The sequence below is a fragment of the Schistocerca nitens genome, chromosome 9 (assembly GCF_023898315.1).
Source record: "Schistocerca nitens isolate TAMUIC-IGC-003100 chromosome 9, iqSchNite1.1, whole genome shotgun sequence".
In the NCBI taxonomy this organism is placed as follows: domain Eukaryota; kingdom Metazoa; phylum Arthropoda; class Insecta; order Orthoptera; family Acrididae; genus Schistocerca; species Schistocerca nitens.
The window spans coordinates 5,139,832-5,161,509 of record NC_064622.1 but is presented as its reverse complement, the minus strand read 5'-3'; the positions used below and the strand labels follow the sequence as shown (position 1 = coordinate 5,161,509).

Genomic DNA, 21,678 nt, shown 5'->3' with positions numbered 1-21,678 from the left:
TACTTAAACCTAACTAACCTAAGGACATGACACACACCCATGCCCGAGGCAGGATTCGAACCTGCGACCGCAGTGGTCGCACGGTTCCAGAGTGTAGCGCCTAGAACCGCTCGGCCACCGCGTCCGGCTAAGGAGCGTAAACATTAGACGATTCACCAATGGAGAAAAGTTGTGTGGAGTGACTAATAACGGTATACAATGTGGCGATCCGATGGCAGGGTGTGGGTATGGCGAATGCCCAGTGAACGTCATCTGCCAGCATGTGTAGTGCGAACAGTAAAATTCGGAGGCTGTGGTGTTATGATGTGGTCGTGTATTTCATCGAAGGGCTTGCACCCCTTGTTGTTTCGCGTGGCACTACCACAGCACAGGCCTACATTGATATTTGAAGAACCTTCTTCCTTCCCACTGTTGAAGAGCAATTCGGGGTTGGCGATTTCATCTTACAACACGATCGACATCTGTTCATAATGCGCGGCCTGTGGCGGAATGGTTACACGACAATAACATCCATGTAATGTACTGACCTCCACAGTGTCCTGACCTAATCTTATAGAACACCTTTGGGATGTTTTGGAACCCCGACTTCGTGCCAGGCCTCACCGACCGTCATCGATACCTCTCCTCAGTGCAGCACTCCGTGAAGAATGGGCTGCCATTCCTGCAAGAGTGGAAGCTGTCATCAAGGCTAAGGGTGGTCGAACACCTTTTTGAATTCCAGCATTACCCATGAAGTCCTCCACGAACTTGTATGTCATTTTCAGCCAGGTGTCCGGATACATTTGATCACATCGCGTAGATGTAGATGTAGATTCTCAAAGGAAAGAAATCTTCAGACTTAATAGCCCCTACAGCAGTGTTATAGGATCGTTACTTTTCACAGTGTATATGAATAGAATGCATAACATTGGAAGGCTTTTCGCAGATGATAGTGTTATAGATCGAGAAGTCACGATGCTAGAATATCGCATCGAAGTGCAGGAAGGCCCGCAGGGGATCGACGTTTGGTGCAGGGATTGATAGTTGGTCCTCACCATAAACAAATATAACGTACTGTGCGTAATTAGGTGGAAAAACCCATTACGTATGGTTACACGAGTGCAAAACTGTCACTGGAAGCAGTCGCATCTACCAAATATCTAGCAGTCTGCGTATGAAGCGATTTAAAGTCGAACGGGGAAATAAAACTGACCGTAGGTGAAGCAGATACCAGACTGAGATTCAGTGGAAAAAATCCTCAGAAAGTCTAGTCCACCCACTAAGGACGCTGCTTACAAGGCCTTCCTCATCAGTTTTGGGTCCCTACCAGATAGGACTGAAAGGTGAAATGGAGAAATTCCGAAGAAGACCAGCGCATTTCCTTGCAGATTCATATTTTAAGCACAAAACTATCGTGGATATGCTCTGCCACCTCTCGCGGCAGCACCACAAGATAGCCATCGGGATGTGGATTACTATTAAACTTCCGTGGCTTTATGTCACTAAGTATCAACCTACAGAGTCCTCCAGAAAAATGTATACACACTTTAAGGAACGAAAAGAATTACTTATGTGTTTAGTTTACATTTAATAATTGATCACACATGTTGTACAGCCTTCAGTTTACCACAAGGTTACTCTAAATGTTCAAAACGTTGAGCGTTGGCGGCTATACACATAACAGAACGACGAGCGGTCGGCGCAACTACGTCAGTCAATGTTACAGTGGAGACCGCTGCACATGTCGCTATAATCTCCTGGCGAAGTTCCGCCAGCGTGCGTGGCTTACTCGATAGACGTTATCTTTCACAGTTCCCCACGAGTAAAACTCCATAAGTTTTAGATTTGGGATCGGTGGAGGGTAATCAGTGGGCCCCCTTCGTCCAATCCGATGTCCCGGAAAATTGTCATCCAGGAAAGCTCGTACAGCTAGGTACTAATGTGGTAGCGCCCCGTCCTGTTGGTAGAAGACCTCTTCATCAGTTCCATACAGCGCACGTATATCTGGCAAAACTGATGTGCATAACATTTCGAGGCACACTTCGCCGCGGTGGTCTAGCGGTTCTAGGCGCTCAGTCAGGAACCGCGCGACTGCTACGGTCGCAGGTTCGAATCCTGCCTCGGGTATGGATGTGTGTGCTGTCCTTAGGTTAGTTAGGTTTAAGTAGTTCTAAGTTCTAGGGGACTTATGACCACAGCTGTTGAGTCCCATAGTGCTCAGAGCCATTTGAACCACACTTCGCCAGTGATAGTAGCATCGAAGAAAAAGGGTCCTACTAAGCCCCTAGACGATAGCCGACACCACACATGAACCCCTGGTAGATTGACCGCTTTATCCACATAAACGTGCGGGACTTTCCGGTACCTCGTCACTCCACACTACCTTCGTCAGAAATTGTTCGTCATCGGTTACCATTTGCTGATACCATTCTGAAAATTGCATTCGGCGATCAGGATCGTCATCATTAATCGCGTGCAGTAATCGTAGAATGCAAATTTTACGCTTTCCATCTTTCAGAATTCTTCGTATTCTTGTACTGCTAACTCCCATTTCACGTGCACATTGCGTAGCAGACTTCTGTGGAGAACTAACAAACGATTCCAACACGAGAGCCACGCGGAGTGGCCGCGAGGTTAGAGGCGTCATGTCACGGATCGTGCGGCCCCTCCGGTCGGAGGTTCGAGTCCTCCCTCGGGCACGGGTGTGAGTGTTGTCCTTAGCGTTAAGTTAGTTAAAGCAGTGTGCAAGTCTAGGGACCGATGACATCAGAAGTTTGGTCCCTTAGGAATGCACACACATTTGAACATCTGATCCAACACGAGAGCCGATGAAGCAGGACTTGTAGCTGTACGCTGTCTTCCTGATCTTCCTTTGTGAATATCACAAACCGTTCCATGCAATTCAAACTTGTCAATGGTGCGTTTAATTGTTAGACGGGTTGGCGGTTCTGTTTCAAACTTCCGTCTCCACTGACGTTGCACTTCAACGGCATTGTCAAACTTGAAAAAACACTTCATAATACATTTTCGTTGCTCGAATGTCAAGCATGCTCCAGTCATCTTGTTTTCTCAATACCGAGATGAAACTACGAACATCTGTTGACCCCAAGACCATACTACAACACACTCGTAACTCAAATCGAACGATAATATCGATATCTCGATAGAGCCTGATAAAGAGTGTATACATTTTTTCTGGCAGATTCTGTATGTCTTGCGTCCTACTATAACTCACGAAAAGACTTTGAGGGAAAAATTAGAGGGATTTGCGCCGGCAGTCGTTCTTCCCATGGACCGTTCGCAACAGGAAATGGGGTTGGGTGTATGAAGGAATTATCCGAAGTGTACAGAAATCGCTAGTTGTAACGTCCATGTACAGACATACAAATGACTGCATTTTCAGAAAACTTTGATTCAAGAAGAGAAGCTTAAGAGTCTTCACAAATAGAGCAAGTCAGCGACGCGTTGGCCCACCTGTGGCCCTTATGCGAGAAGTTATTCGGCTTGACATTGACTGACAGAGTTATCGTATCTCCTCCTCAGGGATATCGTGCCAAATTCTGTCCAACTAGCGCGATATGTCGCCAAAATCCGGAGCTAGTTGCAGACCCTGCCCACAGCGCTCCAAAGGTTCTCAACCGACCGGGGGCATGGGGGTGGGGGCGGGAGGGGGGGGGGGAGAGGGGGTCCGGCAACCTTTTTGGCCAAGGTACTGTGTGACAACATCAAAGACAAGCAGTAAAAACTCTCGCCGTGTGCGGACGGGCATTATATAGCTGAAATGTAAGTCCAGGATGGCTTGCCAGGAAGGGCAACAGAATGGGGCGTAGACTACCATCGGCGTAGCACTGTGCTGTAATGGTGCCGCTGATGTCAGCCAAAGGGGTCCTATGTAGACTCTCCCGGCTTAATAACAGATCAAATGCTTGTCGGGCCTTCAGCCGGATCAAACTGTCGTCTGCGCACAGTATTTCCGCGGGCCACTGGCAGCCGTCATCAGGTGAGAAAAGCTAAACCGCGCTCGCCGACAACCGTTGTCAACGAAAGCAAAAAAACGTTCAAATGTGTGTGAAATCTTACGGGACTTAACTGCTAAGGTCATCAGTCCCTAAGCTTACACACTACTTAACCTAAATTATCCTAACGACCAACACACACTCCCATGCCCGAGGGAGGACTCGAACCTCCGCCGGGACCAGCCGCACAGTCCAAGACAGCAGCGCCTTAGACCGCGCGGCTAATCCCGCGCGGCTCAACGAAAGCGGTTTAACTTCTCTCACCTGATGATGGCGGCCAGTGGCCCGCGGAAAAACTGTGCGCAGACGACAGTTTGCTCCGGCTGAAGGCCCGACAAGCATTTGCTGAGTGGGGTCCTGCTGTGGCGCCCCCGGACCATCAGCCCTGACCGTCGGCAGACCGCCGCTGCCCTGGCACCTCCAGACACGTCCTCCTTGGTCATCGGCGCTCAGTTCGAAGCGGGCCTCGTCACTGAACACAACTCTGCTCCATTCAGTGAGATTCCAGGTACCGATGGCCAGTCTGGCAAGGCTCGGCTACTTTTGCTTGTGAAAGCAACAGAGCGCATTATCGTGTAGCAACAGCACGTTGTGGAGTTCTGTTGGTCATTTTTCCTACACTTCGACCGAAGGGTGTCTCAGCTGTTGTCAACAAATACTAGCTGCCTGAGCAGTTGTTCACAGTGCACGACACCCTTTCTGAGCCACCAGATACAAAATACTGTCTTCACACTGCTCTCGTCTCGAGTACATGTCTTTTGTTAGGGCTCGTCCACTAATTTCTTCTTAAGAAGTTAAGATAAGGTATTATAAATTATCATAAGTAACAGTATTGCCTAGGAATGTTCAACGAGTCAGTTGACGACGTCCAAGCAGAAATGCAGAAGTAGTCACCCCTTTGATTTTTGTTGCTCTGAATTAGAGCTTCAGTACTCCTACACCCGACCTCTGAATCTTACCTATTGAATGCAAATGTCCCAGGACAATTAAGTGGTTACAGTTCGTCACATGTGTCAGTTATTGAGACTTCCCGACTGTGAAAAGTCATTCACGCCAGAACGATCTTTCTTGAAATAATAAAATCCTTCTCTGACGTGTTTTTCCCAAAAAAAAATACTCGCCCCATACACAATACATAGGTTTCTTGTTTCCTCCGCCGCCTTCACAGCTCTTTTAGACCCAAAGCGAACAATAAATCACAGATGTTGGACTTTTTCCCCTTATGCGACTCTATTTTACAGTGCTTTTTTTAAAAAAAATCAGTCTACTGACTGGTTTGATGCGGCCCGCCACGATTTCCTTTCCTGTGCTAACCTCTTCATCTCAGAGTAGCACTTGCAACCTACGTCCTCAATTATTTGCTTGACGTATTCCAATCTCTGTCTTCCTCTACAGTTTTTGCCCTCTACAGCTCCCTCTAGTACCATGGAAGTCACTCCCTCATGTCTTAGCAGATGTCCTATCATCCTGTCCCTTCTCCTTATCAGTGTTTTCCACATATTCCTTTCCTCTCCGATTCTGCGTAGAACCTCCTCAATTCCTTGCCTTATCAGTCCACCTAATTTTCAACATTCGTCTATAGCACCACATCTCAAATGCTTCGATTCTCTTATAGTGCTTAAACAATGTTTATAAGTTTCAAGTATGCAAAATCCAATATGTAACGCCAACGGAAATACTAGCACCAAGTAATGAAATGGTAATTGATAAACACACTTATAATGCTACGCCTCCTGGACCACGCTGGACGGCTTCTGACGTCAGACAGCCGCTGGTGTATGGCTGCCTGCTGGTAGCTAGTACGCACTGTCGGGCGAGGAAAGTCTCGAGCATAAATTTTGCTGCTGTTGACGCAACCATCAGCTGTTGTGCAGAATTGTTTTGCTATTCCTGGTGGGTTAGACAGTGAAGCGAATTCTTTTTGAGATTCCATTAGACCGATACCATTAGCAGACAGCTGCAATGCGAAACTTCCTGGCAGATTCGAGACTCGCACTCGAGATCTTTGCCTTTCGCAGGCAAGTGCTCTACCAACTGAGGTACCCAAGCACGACCCACGACCCGTCCTCACAGTTTTACTTCTGCCAGTACCTCATCACCTACCATACGAACTTCACAGGAGCTGTCCCGGAAGGTGGGAGATGAGGTACGGCGGAAGTAAAGCTGTGAGGACGGGTCGTGTGTCTTGCTTGGGATCTCAGCTGGTAGAGCGCTTTCCCACGAAATGCAAAGCTCCCGAGTTCGAGACTCGGTCCGGAACATAATCTGCCAGGAACTTTCATGTTAGTGCACACTCGGCTGCAGGGTGAAAATTTGATCCTGGACCTGAAACGTGGTTTAAAGTGTAAAAGCATCAGAGAACTTGAACTCGCGACTTCGTGTACATTGTACGACGTTTACTGTTATTCCATGAGCTGATAGAGCAATGTAACAGCTCTAGAAGATACCTCCGCATTCTAGAGTGATGCCAGATCGTGCATATAGCCAGCTGTAGAATTCTGGGGGCGGCCGGTTTCATTGCCCGCCCTAAGTGGATGACTTGGGATTAGTCTCTGTGGAGGTGGTTGGCGGTCAGGTTTTATGTCTAAGATTGTAAGAAGGGTAACAATGAGATGCTTGGTTTCAGACGTCAACAGCACAGCGCACTACAGTGAACTCCAGGGCAGAAGTAGGTAAACGGTGATCACCAGGTACCGTCATGGACAGTCTCACCATTACAGTGCCTTTGCATACAGTAAAACTACCACTCACTAGCCACTTGCAGCATTCAGTTTACTACCATCCCAGGGAGCCTTCCCATTTGGAGGCTCACACTAGGACTCCACTCGTGTCCTCAGTCGCCTACCTACACAGTTTCGCCATACTGTGCCCACCACTGTTCAGATCCAAGACTTGGAAGCAGATCGTGATAATCGACGGTGTGTTGCACAGTGGAGTATAGATCTAAATGCAGATGCAGGAAGTGCACAAGCGTGTCGAACACAAACGACATGAGGTGTGAAAATGTGCCCTGTTGTGACAGATGGCGCTGGCGGTGTCGACGACCATCACGTGCGATAACTCGACGTCTCCCATCTTCCCGATCGCGCTGTTGGTGACTTCTCAGCCCGAGAATCAGACAGAACCGACGAACATCCTGCCCCCCACGGAGCTGAGTGACGGCGCGCAATGCAGCTTCAATCTCAGCGTCGACCCTGAGGAGTACAGCGGTAAGTTCTCGCTGAGACATTTACGGGCGTCTGTCGATTGTAACCAGATAAATTTTGTGTGGGATCAGATCAATCCGTAGGCAGTACCACGTGTAACGTAGTCATAACTCTTCTGTGTTCTTCAATGCACTCCCTAACTTACAGTTCCTGTATTACGCAGCACAGTTATTACGTTGTAGTAAATATCTCACAGTTTAAACAACGTTAAAATGTATAGTAAGAGCAAATGCGTTATATTTGCAGGTATAAAGTATTTATCCTGCAAAGTTGGCCTCAACGTCAGGGCTGGTATAACCTACTGAAAAGATTTTGTCTCGGGTCGTTTAAATGACAAGTAGCTGGACCTTGCTTTTAACCATTTTCTTCTTTTATTTGCATGTTCTTCAAACACAATTTGCCACCTCATATTTGACACTTTTTCAGATATACAGTGTGCTGCTTGCTTGAGCCATACAACGAACATAATCGATCAGAAAATAACATGTGCAAAACTCAATAGATGCCAGACGCACTCTGTCGCTACCCGGTCCGATTCTGGCCCTCTCTCACGCTACTCTGGCGCACTTTGTGCCAAATTTATGCTACGTATCGAGATTCCAGCTTCCAGTACCTTCTAGAACAGGATACAATCCAAATTAGCATTAACGTGACTGTCTTACTCGAAGTTGTTTTCCATATTTAATTATATATTGTTTTCTGAAAATAGTTACTTACGTGAAGATTTGTAGGGCAACGGTTAATAACAAAGATTACAAATTTTGACTATACAATGAAAAACAGAAATTTTGTTTGTATGTAAACTGAAGCAGAAGAATATTACGTTTACTGTAAATTTCTTTTAGATCATTTAAGTTGATAATTGTGATTAGTAATTTTCATAGTAAAAAATCGATATTACGAAGTAGATTCATATGAATAATGTATGTTTAGAGATATCTTCAGATGAAAACTACGTAATTTGAGTAAGAAAATTTAAAAAATTTACCTAAACCTCGCCACAGATTACGCAGAATCGAACATTTTGGTTAACGTGTGAAAGTTCCGATGGTCTCGCGGTTCTAGGCGCTCAGTCCGGAACTGCGCGACTGCTACGGTCGCAGGTTCGAATCCTGCCTCGGGCATGGATGTGTGTGATGTCCTTAGGTTAGTTAGGTTTAATTAGTTCTAAGTTCTAGGGGACTGATGACCTAAGATGTTAAGTCCCATAGTGCTCAGAACCATTTGAACCATTTTTTTTGAAAGTTCCGAGGAGGCAAGATCGAGAACAATACACACATGGCCGAAAGTCGGAAAGGCATTGGATGTGATGTTAGTAGCTGGTTGGCCCTCCATGGTCGCTAAAAATTGCAGCATCGAGTTGAGGCATGCCCTCTACGTGTTGAAATCGTTCTGAAGAAATACCAATCCTCGCACCTTGCGCCACTGACTACAGTTGGTTCATTAGACTTACTCGGGTACCGACATCAAACCATAAATGTTCTATTACGTAAGAACGTGAGTCTTCAGTTTCTCTAGCCGGCCGTTGTGACCGAGCGGTTCTAGGCGCTTCAGTCCGGAACCGCGCGACTGCAACGGTGGCAGGTTCGAGTCCTGCCTCGGGCATGTATGTGTGTGATGTCCTTAGGTAAGTTAGGTTTAAGTAGTTCTATGTTCTAAGGGACTGATGACCGCAGATGTTAAGTCCCATAGTGCTCAGAGCCATTTGAACCATTTCTCAGTTTCTCCCGGCGTATTTGTTGATCGAACAGTCCACGGGTGCACTGCGGGTTCGTAGTGTCCAGTGGCCACAACATTTCGGCGTCAGAGATTTCGCCGTCGTCAGGTGCGCTGACGAACTGAGCTGCTGAGGGCGCGTGGCCGACTAACGCGAGCCGCTCCGTCCACGGGGACTGCGGATATTAGTCAGCGCACCTGACGATGGCGCCATCTCTGATGCCGAAATGTCGTGCCCATTGGACACTGTGAACCGGCAGTACACCGGTGGACTGTTCGATCAGGTTAAGAACGTGTCATCTGGGTGGGGGAGTAGGGCCGAAGTCAACCGTGGTCGTGAATTCACTGGACTGTTCATTAAGGCACCTGCGTGCAATCAAAGAACAAAGACAGCGTTTCCATCAAGCTGCTGTAATGACGGAAAGTGGTGAGGATGGTCTGAGAGAACATCTACTTAGCGTGCAACTATCATTGGTCCCTGCGACCTGACAGCTACCAAGTGAATAAACATTATGACTTGCAGGCTCCACTATCTCATGAAACGTGTGTCACACTCACGCGTGTCCATCAGATCGATGCAACTGAAACGGAGAGTCTTGAAACGGCGCTAAGTGCGGTGGCCATTGCTGCACGGTCCAGTGGGTACCTCCGGCTCAGCGCTGCATAGAGGTGTCGACAAAGAACTACGACACGGATCGCCGGCTGATGGAGCCCGTGCTGCGCATTTGCCTCCGTTCAGTACTGGCAGAAATGGCTTCCCAGCGCCACACACTCATCAGGAATATTTCAGCCCTTCTAAAGCTCCCCAAGTCGACTGTCGGTGATGTGACTGTGAAGTTGAAACGCGAAGAAAAAACCACAGACCAGGCAGACTTCGTGTACTGACCGACGAGGATCGCCGAGTATTGCAGAGGGTGTTTGTAGAAGATCGCACCAACTCGACGGAAGGAGTCACTCCTGACTTCCAGAGTGCTATCAGCAATGCACCTACAACAGCTAGTGTAGCTAGGGAGTTGAAAAGAACGGGGTGCAGTGGTCGAGCAGTGCTGTGGTCAACGCTAAGCGACGCTTGTGGCGGTGTAAAGAGTGAGTGGCTGCAAACGAGTGATTCGGACTGGTGAGTCACGCTGCAACCTGTCAAAGCGGCTGTACGGTTCGGATTTGGTGAATTCCTGGAAAACGATACTTGCCGTCATGTGGAGCGCCAACAGTGAAGTGTGGAGGAGCCGGTCTTACGGTATGTGGGTGTTTTTCGTGATTAGTTAGGCTGTGAGCCCCTTAAGCAAAAACTAAATTAGGAAGGATACGAACACATTTTACAGCATTGCGTTAGGTGTACAGTAGGGCAACAGTTGGGAGATGACGGTAGTTTGGATCAGCATGACGCTGCTCCCCATCACGACTGCGTGAGGCAATGTTTTGTGGACAATAACATTGCTGAAATGGTCTTGAACGGTCCCTCGTCCATTTTCATCAACAAAGCATAACACGAATACGTAAGGATTCCTTGAGACTGAGCTACATTGTGTCCCAGTTCCGTTAGGACTGCTTATGTCAAATTCCAACCTGCAGTGCCGTCTTATGGCGAGGTGCGGCGTACTATCCTTGAAATTTCAGCAACACCTGTGTGGGAAGTCAAACCACTGGCATTGCCACACAGCAGACATCGTGGCCCTGAATGTTACAGTAGGTTAGTGTGTGACACTCGTCGGAAAATGGCAGCGGAGCAGTGACGCGACATCAAGTTTTTTGAGTCTTCCAGCGTTTGTAGTCGAGAATTCGTCGAATTAGACCCGAATACCGAGAGGAAGATTTCTGGTTGCACTTCCATGACGACACCGTAGCCCACATAGCGAAGATTGTGCACGAGGATTTGGCCAACAAATGGATCACAGTCCTCGATCACCCACAGTATTCGCCGGATTTGGTCCCAGCCGACTTCTGGTTGTTCCCTAAATTGATGTTGGCAGTGGAAAGACACCGTCATGACGCAGTTAAAGACATCCAAGAAAATTGTACTGCAGTATTAAATGCAACTCCAAAAAAGGACTACAGTGGCTGTTTCAAAAGACTTTTGAAACGATTTCAGGTGTGTTTTGATTCAGACTATTTTGAACAAGTACAGCGATTTTGTGAACGTAATCCATGACATATTTTTCGTAGCCACAGCTCTAACGGAACTGGGACACACTGTGTGTATGTTAATTTAGCAGTGAACATCAAACAAGTGAAATACAGCGCAAGAAAAATCTTTAACACGAGAGAAAGGACAAAACTACGTTCAAACTAGGGAGTGGTGGGAACATGACCCAGAGGCTCAAATTTTAAATTCATAACTCTTTATTACTATACTTTACATTTATTAAATATCTGCAACCAAAAAATTTAATAATAAAGTTGTTACAAAAAGAACGCAACGCGCCCCCACGCCCGATAGTACGCGGACAGCGGATGCCTGCAGTATCATGAACAGTTTGCTTACAGTTTGCTGTAGCTAATTTCTAAAACAAGAAACAAGCATACATACAACCAAAAAAATGGTTCAAATGGCTCTGAGCACTATGGGACTTAACATCTATGCTCATCAGTCCCCTAGAACTTAGAACTACTTAAACCTAACTAACCTAAGGACATCACACAAATACATACAACAACAAATATAAATATTTTAAAGACCACAACCTGCCCCGAGCTTGCAATTGTAATACACAATTACAGTAATTATTATCGAAGAATGTTTTAGTTGACAAGGAAAGCTTTTTAAAGCTCCAACTTTCAATAGAAAATGCATGCAGTGAACTAGTGGGGTTCCTAAAATTACTCAGTAGTTAATTTACTTTTAAGATATAAAACCCTAGTAGCAGCCATTCAATTGCAAAACAATTTGCGGACAGCTACTGTGGTACGCTAATGGACCAAAGATTGAAAATTAGAGTAATTACCTAAGGGTCCATTTTAGTAAGCTCAGCACTGCTTAAGATGCTCAATAAAATTTAAACTACACCACTGCTTTAAATAAATTTCAACAGACATATACTAATGAAACCCCTGTCTTTCAAGTGCAGCCAGCATATTGACTGATAATGGTAACATACAAAATTCGTATAAAAACAATAGTCAGTGCTGTTAGGATCTGGGCGAAACCCACTAAAACAATTAAAGTGACACCGGACGAAGTTTTGCAGACTTACAAATGCTCACACATGTGATTTCCAAGCGAAGTTCATCTTTGCTCAAACACAAAGAATAACTTTCCATCAGCCATAATGCCTTTCCAGTGTGACGCCGTATTCCACTTTTTGCGGGCGACACAACGCCGCCGCCCAGTGCGGTTACAACGGTCGACTCAAGCTGCTGCAAAAGTGGGGCTTTCTTCGTGGCCAGGGCCATATCTCCACGCAAGCCCGCGCACGACGGGTTAATAATAAATACTTAACGACCTTGCTCCAGCTGCACTGCTGTCTACCACAACTATTAAAGTACACTTCGGCACCGCACCACCTAGCGCCTGCCGTACACTCAAATTCGAGCGAAGCGCCGAAAGCCGCTCGGGGCCTAAGCTGCCACATTCATCTGCCCGTACCACAAATGGCTCCCTTGGCCACCTTTTCCTTCTTAAGTCTTCGGCGCTCCGCTCCTGACACTTTGCAAAGAATGTCACAGCGGGACGGAAAGCAACAACACAGTCTAAAGGCCCCCGTAAACGATCAAACATTTTTCATACTTACCTGTGCTTGCCAAATATTTGCCGTCTACGTTGCTGTTTGACGTGATTATCAAGCAGAGATCGTGTTTGATGTGCTTCCGATAAATTTTGATTGACAGAAAGTTGACGGCGGACGTTGTTTGTGTTGATATTTCGCCGCATATGTACAGGGAAAAACTGTTTTATTAAAATTTATCGCACTGTATGGTGAGTTTCTACAACTATGGAAACTACGATCGTGAATAAAAATAAAATAGTGCGGCAGGGACCAAAATGGTAGCGGTATCACACCTTTCCCAGCCATATATTAAACAGGAAAATATTATGAACAAAACCAGTATTACGAGCATGACATATAAACGGGAGTGCAATGAAATAAAAGAAATCCAAGTTCTGGGGTTTTCTACGGACGATGTGGGCTATTCGTTCCCACGTTGTGGTATTTTAATGAACTGTCAATAGAGGACCAAGAACAAGTGACTAGATTTTGGGACACTTGCGTCGTCTTCTTCGTTGTGAGGCCGAAGGTAGACATTTCACTGCCCAACTGCTGAAAGTTGATGAATCATCAGCTTCTGAGTGTAACATTTCCAATAACAGGTTTTGATGTGTGTATTTCTCTCTCATTTTAAACAGTTCCCTGGCCAAGCGTCTTGTTTCTTTCTTACTGTTCTTCTTTAAACACAGTGCCAGAGTCTATAGAAATGCTTCATCTGCATTTGTAGCTGTTCCCACTACTGCCAAAGTACGTCATATACGAAAAGCGCCTGCTTCAAAAGTAAGATTAAATTGACAAACTTTCTTGGTACGTGTACGATTTGTTCGACCCATACGTAGCAACAACACAAGTTTGCCCTTTAACGACAGTCTTAACACGTTTCTAAGAGTTTCATTGCCCATACGAAGAACGTTGATGTAATCATCGTGTTCTGCGAGTAATGTTTACTTTAGCATACTTTCATGGGCAAGTCTCTCTCTCATTTTAAGCCATTCCCTGGGCCAGTGTCTCGTTTTCATTTAAACCCTGCGCCAAAGTCAATGCCAGGACTGCATTGTCTGCACTGGTAGTCATAGTCACAACTGTCAAAATAATCACGAACACGAACAGCATCTGCTTCAACTGGCCTGAGGCCGCGCGGCTGTAATTTTCTTCTTAGGTACAGACATGTACTAAAGACAGTCGTTTTCCTTTAAAATTAAAAATTGCTAGTAAACACCAGAAGACCTGATGTTTCGCAGTAAGACGCCGTATATCTAACCAACAACGCAAAGTTTTGTTCGGTATACTTGCTGCCAAATCCGTGAACGTGGAACGTAGGAAACTTGTACAGAATGTAATACCCGCAATATTTAACGTATCGAATCTGCCGAAACATCTGTAACTGAAAGGAAATGCACATAGGCGTCATAAAAAAACGTCAAAAGCAAATAAACTGTTCCCAAAACCGATGAAACCAAATCCACATTGGTTGCTACATCTGAGTCACAAACGACAAGAATCTTCAACATAATTCGTTTTCGAACAAAAAATAATTACATTTACAAAAATATTCGTGTATTAGAAATTTGAGTGATGTGGAAGAATGGGCGAATCATTAGACAATACTAAGAAGTTTTATGTATCGAGCAAAGTGTCTAGCGTAAATAAGAACAAAAAAAAAAACAGAAATATATGCACCTCATGCATGAAATATGTGTTTGTTTTCAGCGCAGTTAGTTGCAATATTCGAAAGTATTTTTGTTGACAAAGTTGTAGCTTGGGTCACTGAATCAGCGAGATTCGGCTGTTTTTACATTCATTTGACGGCAGTTCGTGACTCTTGCAAATTAACTTTTGCTTGGAACTCAAAAACACACAAACTATTTCGGTAATTAAGCAGCAAAATAATTAAACACGAACAATATCGTTATGTAGTATGTGAGTATCTAGCCGTCCCGGTTGACCGTGCAGTCTAACGCACTGCTTTCCGAGTGGGAAGGCGAGCCGGTCCTCGACACGAATCCGCCCGGCGGATTAGTGTCGAGGTGTAGTGTGCCGACCGGTCTGTGACTGGTTTTCAAGGCGGTTTCCCATCTGCCTCGGAAAATGCTGGCTGGTTCCCCTTATTCCACCTCAGTTACACTATGTCGGCGATTTCTGTCTCCGCGTACACGTACACCACCATTACTCTACTACCACGCAAACGCCGGCCGGAGTGGCCGTGCGGTTCTAGGCGCTACAGTCTGGAAACGAGCGACCGCTACGGTCGCAGGTTCGAATCCTGCCTCGGGCATGGATGTATGTGATGTCCTTAGGTTAGTTAGGTTTCATTAGTTCTAAGTTCTAGGCGACTGATGACCTCAGAAGTTAAGTCGCATAGTGCTCAGAGCCATTTGCACCATTTGAACCACGCAAACATTTGGGGCTACACTCGCCTGATGTGAGACGTTCCTGGGGAAGGGGGGGAGGGCAATGGAGGCCGAATCGTACAATAACCCTGAGTTCGCTGTGAGGCGGCGGTGGGGTGAGTGGACTGCTGTAGCCTGTTGTGGGGTTGTGCACCGCTGAGGGCTACTGCGGGGACGAAGCCTCTCCGTCGTTTCTAGGTCGCCAGTTCAATACAATACAATATAATACAATGTGAGTATCTGCTTTCTCACCTCTTGGAGTGTTCTTGTCGCTCTAGCTGTCAAACGGTAACAACTTTTGCACCAACGTGCTGCAGTTCCGTGTATTAGACTGTGGCAACACTCTATGATGCGACTGCGGATCGTCTCAGACTTGTCCACTCAGTCTCGACCTGAACCCGCTGGAACACCTTTGCGTTGCCTTATGGTAGCATTACGTTTTGCGGTTGAGACAGTAGCTAGTAAGTAGTTGTTCCACTTCTCAGGAGATAGTAGGGGGTAATGTTATAGCGGTTAAAAGTGACCACATAGCATACGGAATGTCATCTTATGCATGGAGAGCTTTTATTACTTTGGGGCTAAGCGTATTGTCAATAATACCTGCTTCAACATAAATGCAGTTACTATCTAAACCCGCAGATGGTGCTGTTGTATATGACCACAAACGGCCTCTGCGCGAAGCGCCAGTCGTGATCAGAATGATGGTCTGCCGGCCGTGGTGGCCGAGCGGTTCTAGGCGCTTCAGTCCGGAACAGCGCGACCGCTACGGTCGCAGGTTCGAATCCTGCCTCGGGCGTGTATGTGTGTGCTGTGCTTAGTTTAGGTAGGTTTAAGTAGTTCTAAGTTCTAGGGGACTGATGACCTCAGGTGTTAAGTCCCATAGTGCTCAGAGCCACTTGAACTATTTGAATAATTGGTCTGTGAGGTTGTGAGTGCGCTATGTCGGAGCTACGTGAATTCGAACGTGGGCAAATTGTCGGTGCTCGTATGGTAGGAGCTTCTGTAACCAAGGTAGCCCAAGTGTTTGATGTTTCATGGGGAACGATACTGAAGCACACTGGGAAAGTGGAAAAACATCATCCGCTAAATCACAACGCGGACGGAAGTGTGTGTTGAGTGACAGTGAGGGACGGTCGTTGAAGGGCATTGCGACGAAAATTAGCGGGACGACAGCTGCAAAAATCACGGCAGAGTTGCATGTCGCACTCGCGAACCCTGTCAGCACCAAAAGAACAACAAGAAGGGAAACTGCATGACAAGCTGGAATTCCAAAACCATTCATCAGTAGTCCTAATGCACGTAATAGGAAGACGTGGTGCCGGAGCCATAAAAGTTGGACAACGTGGTGTCCAAGCCGAGAAACCTGGACTAACGACCAATGGGAGAAAGTCATTTGCTCGGATGAGTCTTGCTACACAACTTCTGGCAGAATTTGTGTTCCAAGAGTAACTCGTGGCGGGGGATAGACGATCATTTGTGCCGCCGTATCGCAGACTTCCATGGGATCCGTGGTCACTCTGCAATGTCGTATTATTGCCGAGAATTATGCAACCATTTTGGTCGAACAAGTCCATCCCGTGGTACAATGTTTGTCGCCCAATGGTGGTGCTGTGTTGCAAAACGGCAGGACAGGCCCCCTGTCCAGGCAGCTCGCGTCATCCAGGAGTGGTTTGTGAGCGCGAGAGTGAATCGTCGCATCTCGCCTGGACACCACACTCACCAGATCCCGGTGTCTTTGAGCCTTTGTGGTCTACGTTGGAGAGAAGGATACGTGATCGCTATACACCTCCATCATCAACTTGCCACTATTTTACGATATCCTTCCAAAACCATACAGGACCTGTATTTCTCCATTCCGAGATGAGTGAGAGCTATTCTGAATGGCAACGGATTTCCTAAACAACATTACACGTGGTATTGTGTTGTGTCTTTGATGTCTCCAGATTTTTTTGCATCCCCCGCACATTGATAGCAATTGTTAGGATAATACGTTACAATATGATCATGAACCGGCTGAATTAGGCACGTTATCCTGTTCCATCTTCACGTAAACCTGACTGAGTGGACCGAAGTCATCGTACGAGAAACAATCGCGAAACGCCAGCGCACCGCGTTCCCCGCCACCACAATCTACAAGTTCGACGCTCTCATGGGGGATTTGGTTCACTCTGCGCCTTGCAACGTGTGAAAAAAAGAAACATCGCGAATAGTCCGGCCGTACCAGGCGCTTTCAGACAGCTACAGTCTACTTTCTGTGTTCTGTGTCCCGTTTAAAACGAGCAGCATTATGTGCTACTGCGAGCAATGGCTTTTTGCGGGGTACCCGATCCGTTTGACCATTGCATGCAGTTTGCTTCGCAGTGTTCGATCGGAAACCGGTTGAAATGGGCCTGTTTTCTCTTCCTGACCGGTTTGAAACCGATTCTCCCGGACAAAGACGTAACACTCGCCTCCAGTCTCAGCCGCTCAGGCCTTCTGTGGCCACTGTTTTGACGCCATGATCCATGGCTGTGAGTGGTGCACCATTCCTTGTCGACACGGTGGACGGACCCCGTTGATACACCAAAAAATGAGGAAACTTGATTCGCGACGTAGTCGTGGGTACGACCGTACGTGTTAGCTCGTCTCTGCCATTATGTCACGTCTCCATCTTACTGCTGCTACCCCGTAAAACCGAATGGAAAGCACACATCTGTTCACAGTGTGTCGTTTTCCTATCCTACAGGCTTTCATGTTTTTTGGGAGCAGACGTTCAGTCAACCGACTACCCTGAGGGAACCTAAGAGCTGCGTGATGTAGTTGCGGGCTCAGAGAGAAACCACGCAAAAACGGAGCTTTTGCTGAAATTCCCGTAATTATTTCGATTCTAATAATCGTAAACAAGCTCTGACTTGGCTCACTGATATCTGATGAATCACGAGACGTCAAAGGGAAAAATTTTTAGCTATGAGAGAATGCGAAAAATTAGCCACATTCAAAGAGTAATCTCACTGCCGCCGAGTAAAGAGACTGTCATTTGCGTAAACTGCTCTCACTCCTATTTCAAGAACGTTTCTAATTAAGCTCCCGTCTAATTCACCGTAGCATGTTCCATGGCCATTGAACAGAAGCAATGCTGCACTTCCAAACTACTAAATACTTCGTCAAAATTCAAATTCAGTATCGTTACGTTTGCTTGTAACAATTCCATTAATGCACCACTTAAAAGTTCCCAATTCGGCACTGTTTTGATTACCACGTGACCAAGTCCAATATATCACAGCATTGTTTTATATTATTTAACATTTTATACGTGGTTAATCTTCGCCCGTTGAGGTTACGTGATCTTTGATGCGTACCACATTCTTGCCCGGCCATCTCCTATCCGCTGTAGGTGACCAGTTGCCGGTTGGAAGACTGACAGCGGTACCAAGTGACACATATCGTGCTTTCTTCAACGTATTTCACACAATGTTTAAATTCAGCATTTCCCCCGTTTTGGAGCATCGTTGCATTCTCAGCCGTCTATCAGACAATAAGCAGGTTGTGAGCTGCTTACGAAATAAGCTCAAAGACCAAAAAAACGACGCACGACGGAGGAATTATTCTGATGGGGCGGTAATCGGTAGATGTAATGTACATGTAATGTACAAACAAATGATTACGATTTCAGAATAATTTGATGACTTATTCAAGAGAAATATCTTCAAAAAAGGGGCAAGTCAGTAACGCGTTGGTCCACATCTGGCCCTTACACAACAATTTATTCGGCTTGGCCTCGATTGATGGAGTTGTTAGATGCCCTCCTGAGGAATATCGTGACAAATTTTGTCCAACTGGCGAATTAGAGCCTCAGTGTCCGCAGCCAGTTGGAGGGCTCTGCCCATAATACTTCAATTGGGAAAGGGACCGGCGGTCTCGCTGCCCAGAGTAGCGTTTAACAGGCGCTAAGGAAAGAATTATAACGCTCTCTCCCTGTGCGGACGGGCATTAACTTACTGGAGTATAAGCTTAGGATGGCTTCCCATAAAGGGCAACAAAACGGCTGTAAGGGTGCCGCCCATGAAAAACAAGGGGGTCCTGTTTTGAAAAGCAGCGTTACCCTAGACCTCCATTCCTCGTTATTGGGCCATATGGCAGGCGACAGTCAGGCTGGTATCCCACCACTGTCAGAGGCGTCTCCAGATATGTCTTTGTTGGTCATCGGGGCTCAATTGGAAGCGGGACTTACTAATGAAGACAATTATGTTCCAGTCAATCAGATTCCAGGCCGAAGATTTGTCTGGAGACGCCTGGACAGAGGTAGGATATCAGTCTGAACGTCGCCTGCCACATGGCCTAATAACCAGGAGTGAAGGTCTAGGGTAACGTTGCTTTCCAAAACAGGACACGTTTGGTTGTCATCCGAAGTATTCTTGGAGCTCACACCGTTTTGTTGCCCTTCGTGGCAAGCTATCCCTGGTTTACATTTCGCGCGGTGAAAATTTCTTCTACTTGTCTTTATACTTGCCAAACCCTACCTTTCTCAGGAAGCTCGCCAGATATCCAACAATTGAGAACATCTGGAGCGTAATGAGCAGGCCCCTCCAACCAGCTCTGAATCACGACGATCTAAAGTGCTAGTGAGAAAGATTTGGTACGATATCCCTCGGGAGAACAGCCACAACACCATCAATCAATGGCAGGCCTAATAACTGCTTGCGTAAGGGCCACAGGTGGTCCGACGAATTATTGATTTCCTCAGTGTGTGAAGCTCTTTCTCTGGAGTAAATCATCCAATTTTTCTGAAATTATAATCATTCGTTCGCCTGTACAGGTACAGCACATCTACTGATTTCCGTCACATTCGAATAATTTCTTTGTGGCGCGTCTTTTTTTTGTCTCGGAGTGCATTTTACACGACGATTAAACGCAGAATTCCCCACACTTTTAGCCGGCCGGAGTGGCCGAACGGTTCTAGGCGCTACAGTCTGGAACCGAGAGACCGCTACGGATGCAGGTTCGAATCCTGCATCGCGCATGGATGTGTGTGATGTCCTTAGGTTAGTTAGGTTTAAGTAGCTCTAAGTTCTAGGGGACTGATGACCTCAGAAGTTAAGTCCCATAGTGCTCAGAGCCATTTTTTTAACCCCACGCTTTTGACCATGCTTGTACTTTCAGCTGTCTCTTTATCAAATGACGAGCAGGTCGCGAGTTGGCTTACGAAATAAATTACCATTGTTGCAATGACCGGTCCCCTGCAACAGCCGTGACGTACGTCAGCGTAGGATGGATGCCACGCGACTGCCAGGTATCTGTTTCCACACGAACTACAGCGCTCCGAAGTGACACGTGTGCTTTTCTGATGGGGTGACTAATACTTTATGCCAGTGAACTTAGTAAGCATGTCACTGTCGCTTGCAGTAAGCTGAGTGCATCGGCCACTCTGGTTGCAGGCTGGGTGCAACTGGACGAGGCGACAGGCGAGATGAACGTGGCCGACCTGGACTACGAGAGCGTCACCACTCTCTTCATCTCGCTGTCCGTCTCCTGCGAGTCTGGACCAGAGCAGCAGCAGCAGCAGCAGCAGCAGCGGCGGCGGCGGCTACGTCACACGAAGGACCAGCCACACTGGTGAGAGGCAGCGGGCGCCCACGCACAAGTTCAGGGCTTCAGAATCACACATCTGTACATTTGATTAGAATCGGAATTTAAAAGAGCTTTGGAGGACTTACGGTCAAATAAGGCAGAAGGGATAGATAACATTCCATCAGAATTTCTAAAATCTTTGGGGGAAGTGGCAGCAAAACCACTATTCACGTTGGTGTGTAGAATATATGAGTCTGGCGATATACCATCTGACTTTCGGAAAAGCATCATCCACACAATTCCGAAGACGGCAAGAGCTGACAAGTGCGAGAATTATCGCACAATCAGCTTAACAGCTCATGCATCGAAGCTGCTTACAAGAATAATATACAGAAGAATGGAAAATAAAATTGAGAATGCGCTAGGTGACGATCAGTTTGGCTTTAGAAAAAGTAAAGGGACGAGAGAGGCAATTCTGACGTTACGGCTAATAAGAGAAGCAAGGCTAAAGAAAAATCAAGACACTTTCATAGGATTTGTCGACCTGGAAAAAGCGTTCGACAATATAAAATGGTGCAAGCTGTTCGAGATTCTGAAAAAAGTAGGGGTAAGCTATAGGGAGAGACGGGTCATATACAATATGTACAACCACCAAGAGGGAATAATAAGAGTGGACGATCAAGAACGAAGTCCTCGTATTAAGAAGGGTGTAAGACAAGGCTGTAGCCTTTCGCCCATACTCTTCAATCTGTACATCGAGGAAGCAATGATGGAAATAAAAGAAAGGTTCAGGAGTGTAATTAAAATATAAGGTGAAAAGATATCAATGATACGATTCCCTGATGACATTGCTATCCTTAGTGAAAGTGAAGAAGAATTAAATGATCTCCTGAACGGAATGAACAGTCTAATGAGTACACAGTATGGTTTGAGAGTAAATCGGAGAAAGACGAAGGTAATGAGAAGTAGTAGAAATGAGAACAGCGAGAAACTTAACATCAGGATTGATGGTCACGAAGTCAATCAAGTTAAGGAATTCTGCTACCTAGGCAGTAAAATAACCAATGACGGACAGAGCAAGGAGGACATCAAAAGCAGACTCGCTATGGCAAAAAAGGCT

General features: G+C 46.3%; 1 protein-coding gene across 39 annotated transcripts in view; it reads left to right on the top strand.

Annotated features, from left to right (window-relative positions):
- Positions 1-21,678, top strand: part of LOC126203575 (mucin-2-like) — a 366,840-nt gene that overhangs the window by 265,176 nt on the left and 79,986 nt on the right. For all 39 annotated transcript variants that reach the window (XM_049937906.1, XM_049937910.1, XM_049937908.1 and 36 more), the window contains 2 exons: positions 7,018-7,204; positions 20,426-20,603. In XM_049937906.1, coding sequence (XP_049793863.1) covers positions 7,018-7,204; positions 20,426-20,603 — 365 coding nt within the window. The remainder of the gene's footprint in view (positions 1-7,017; positions 7,205-20,425; positions 20,604-21,678) is intronic.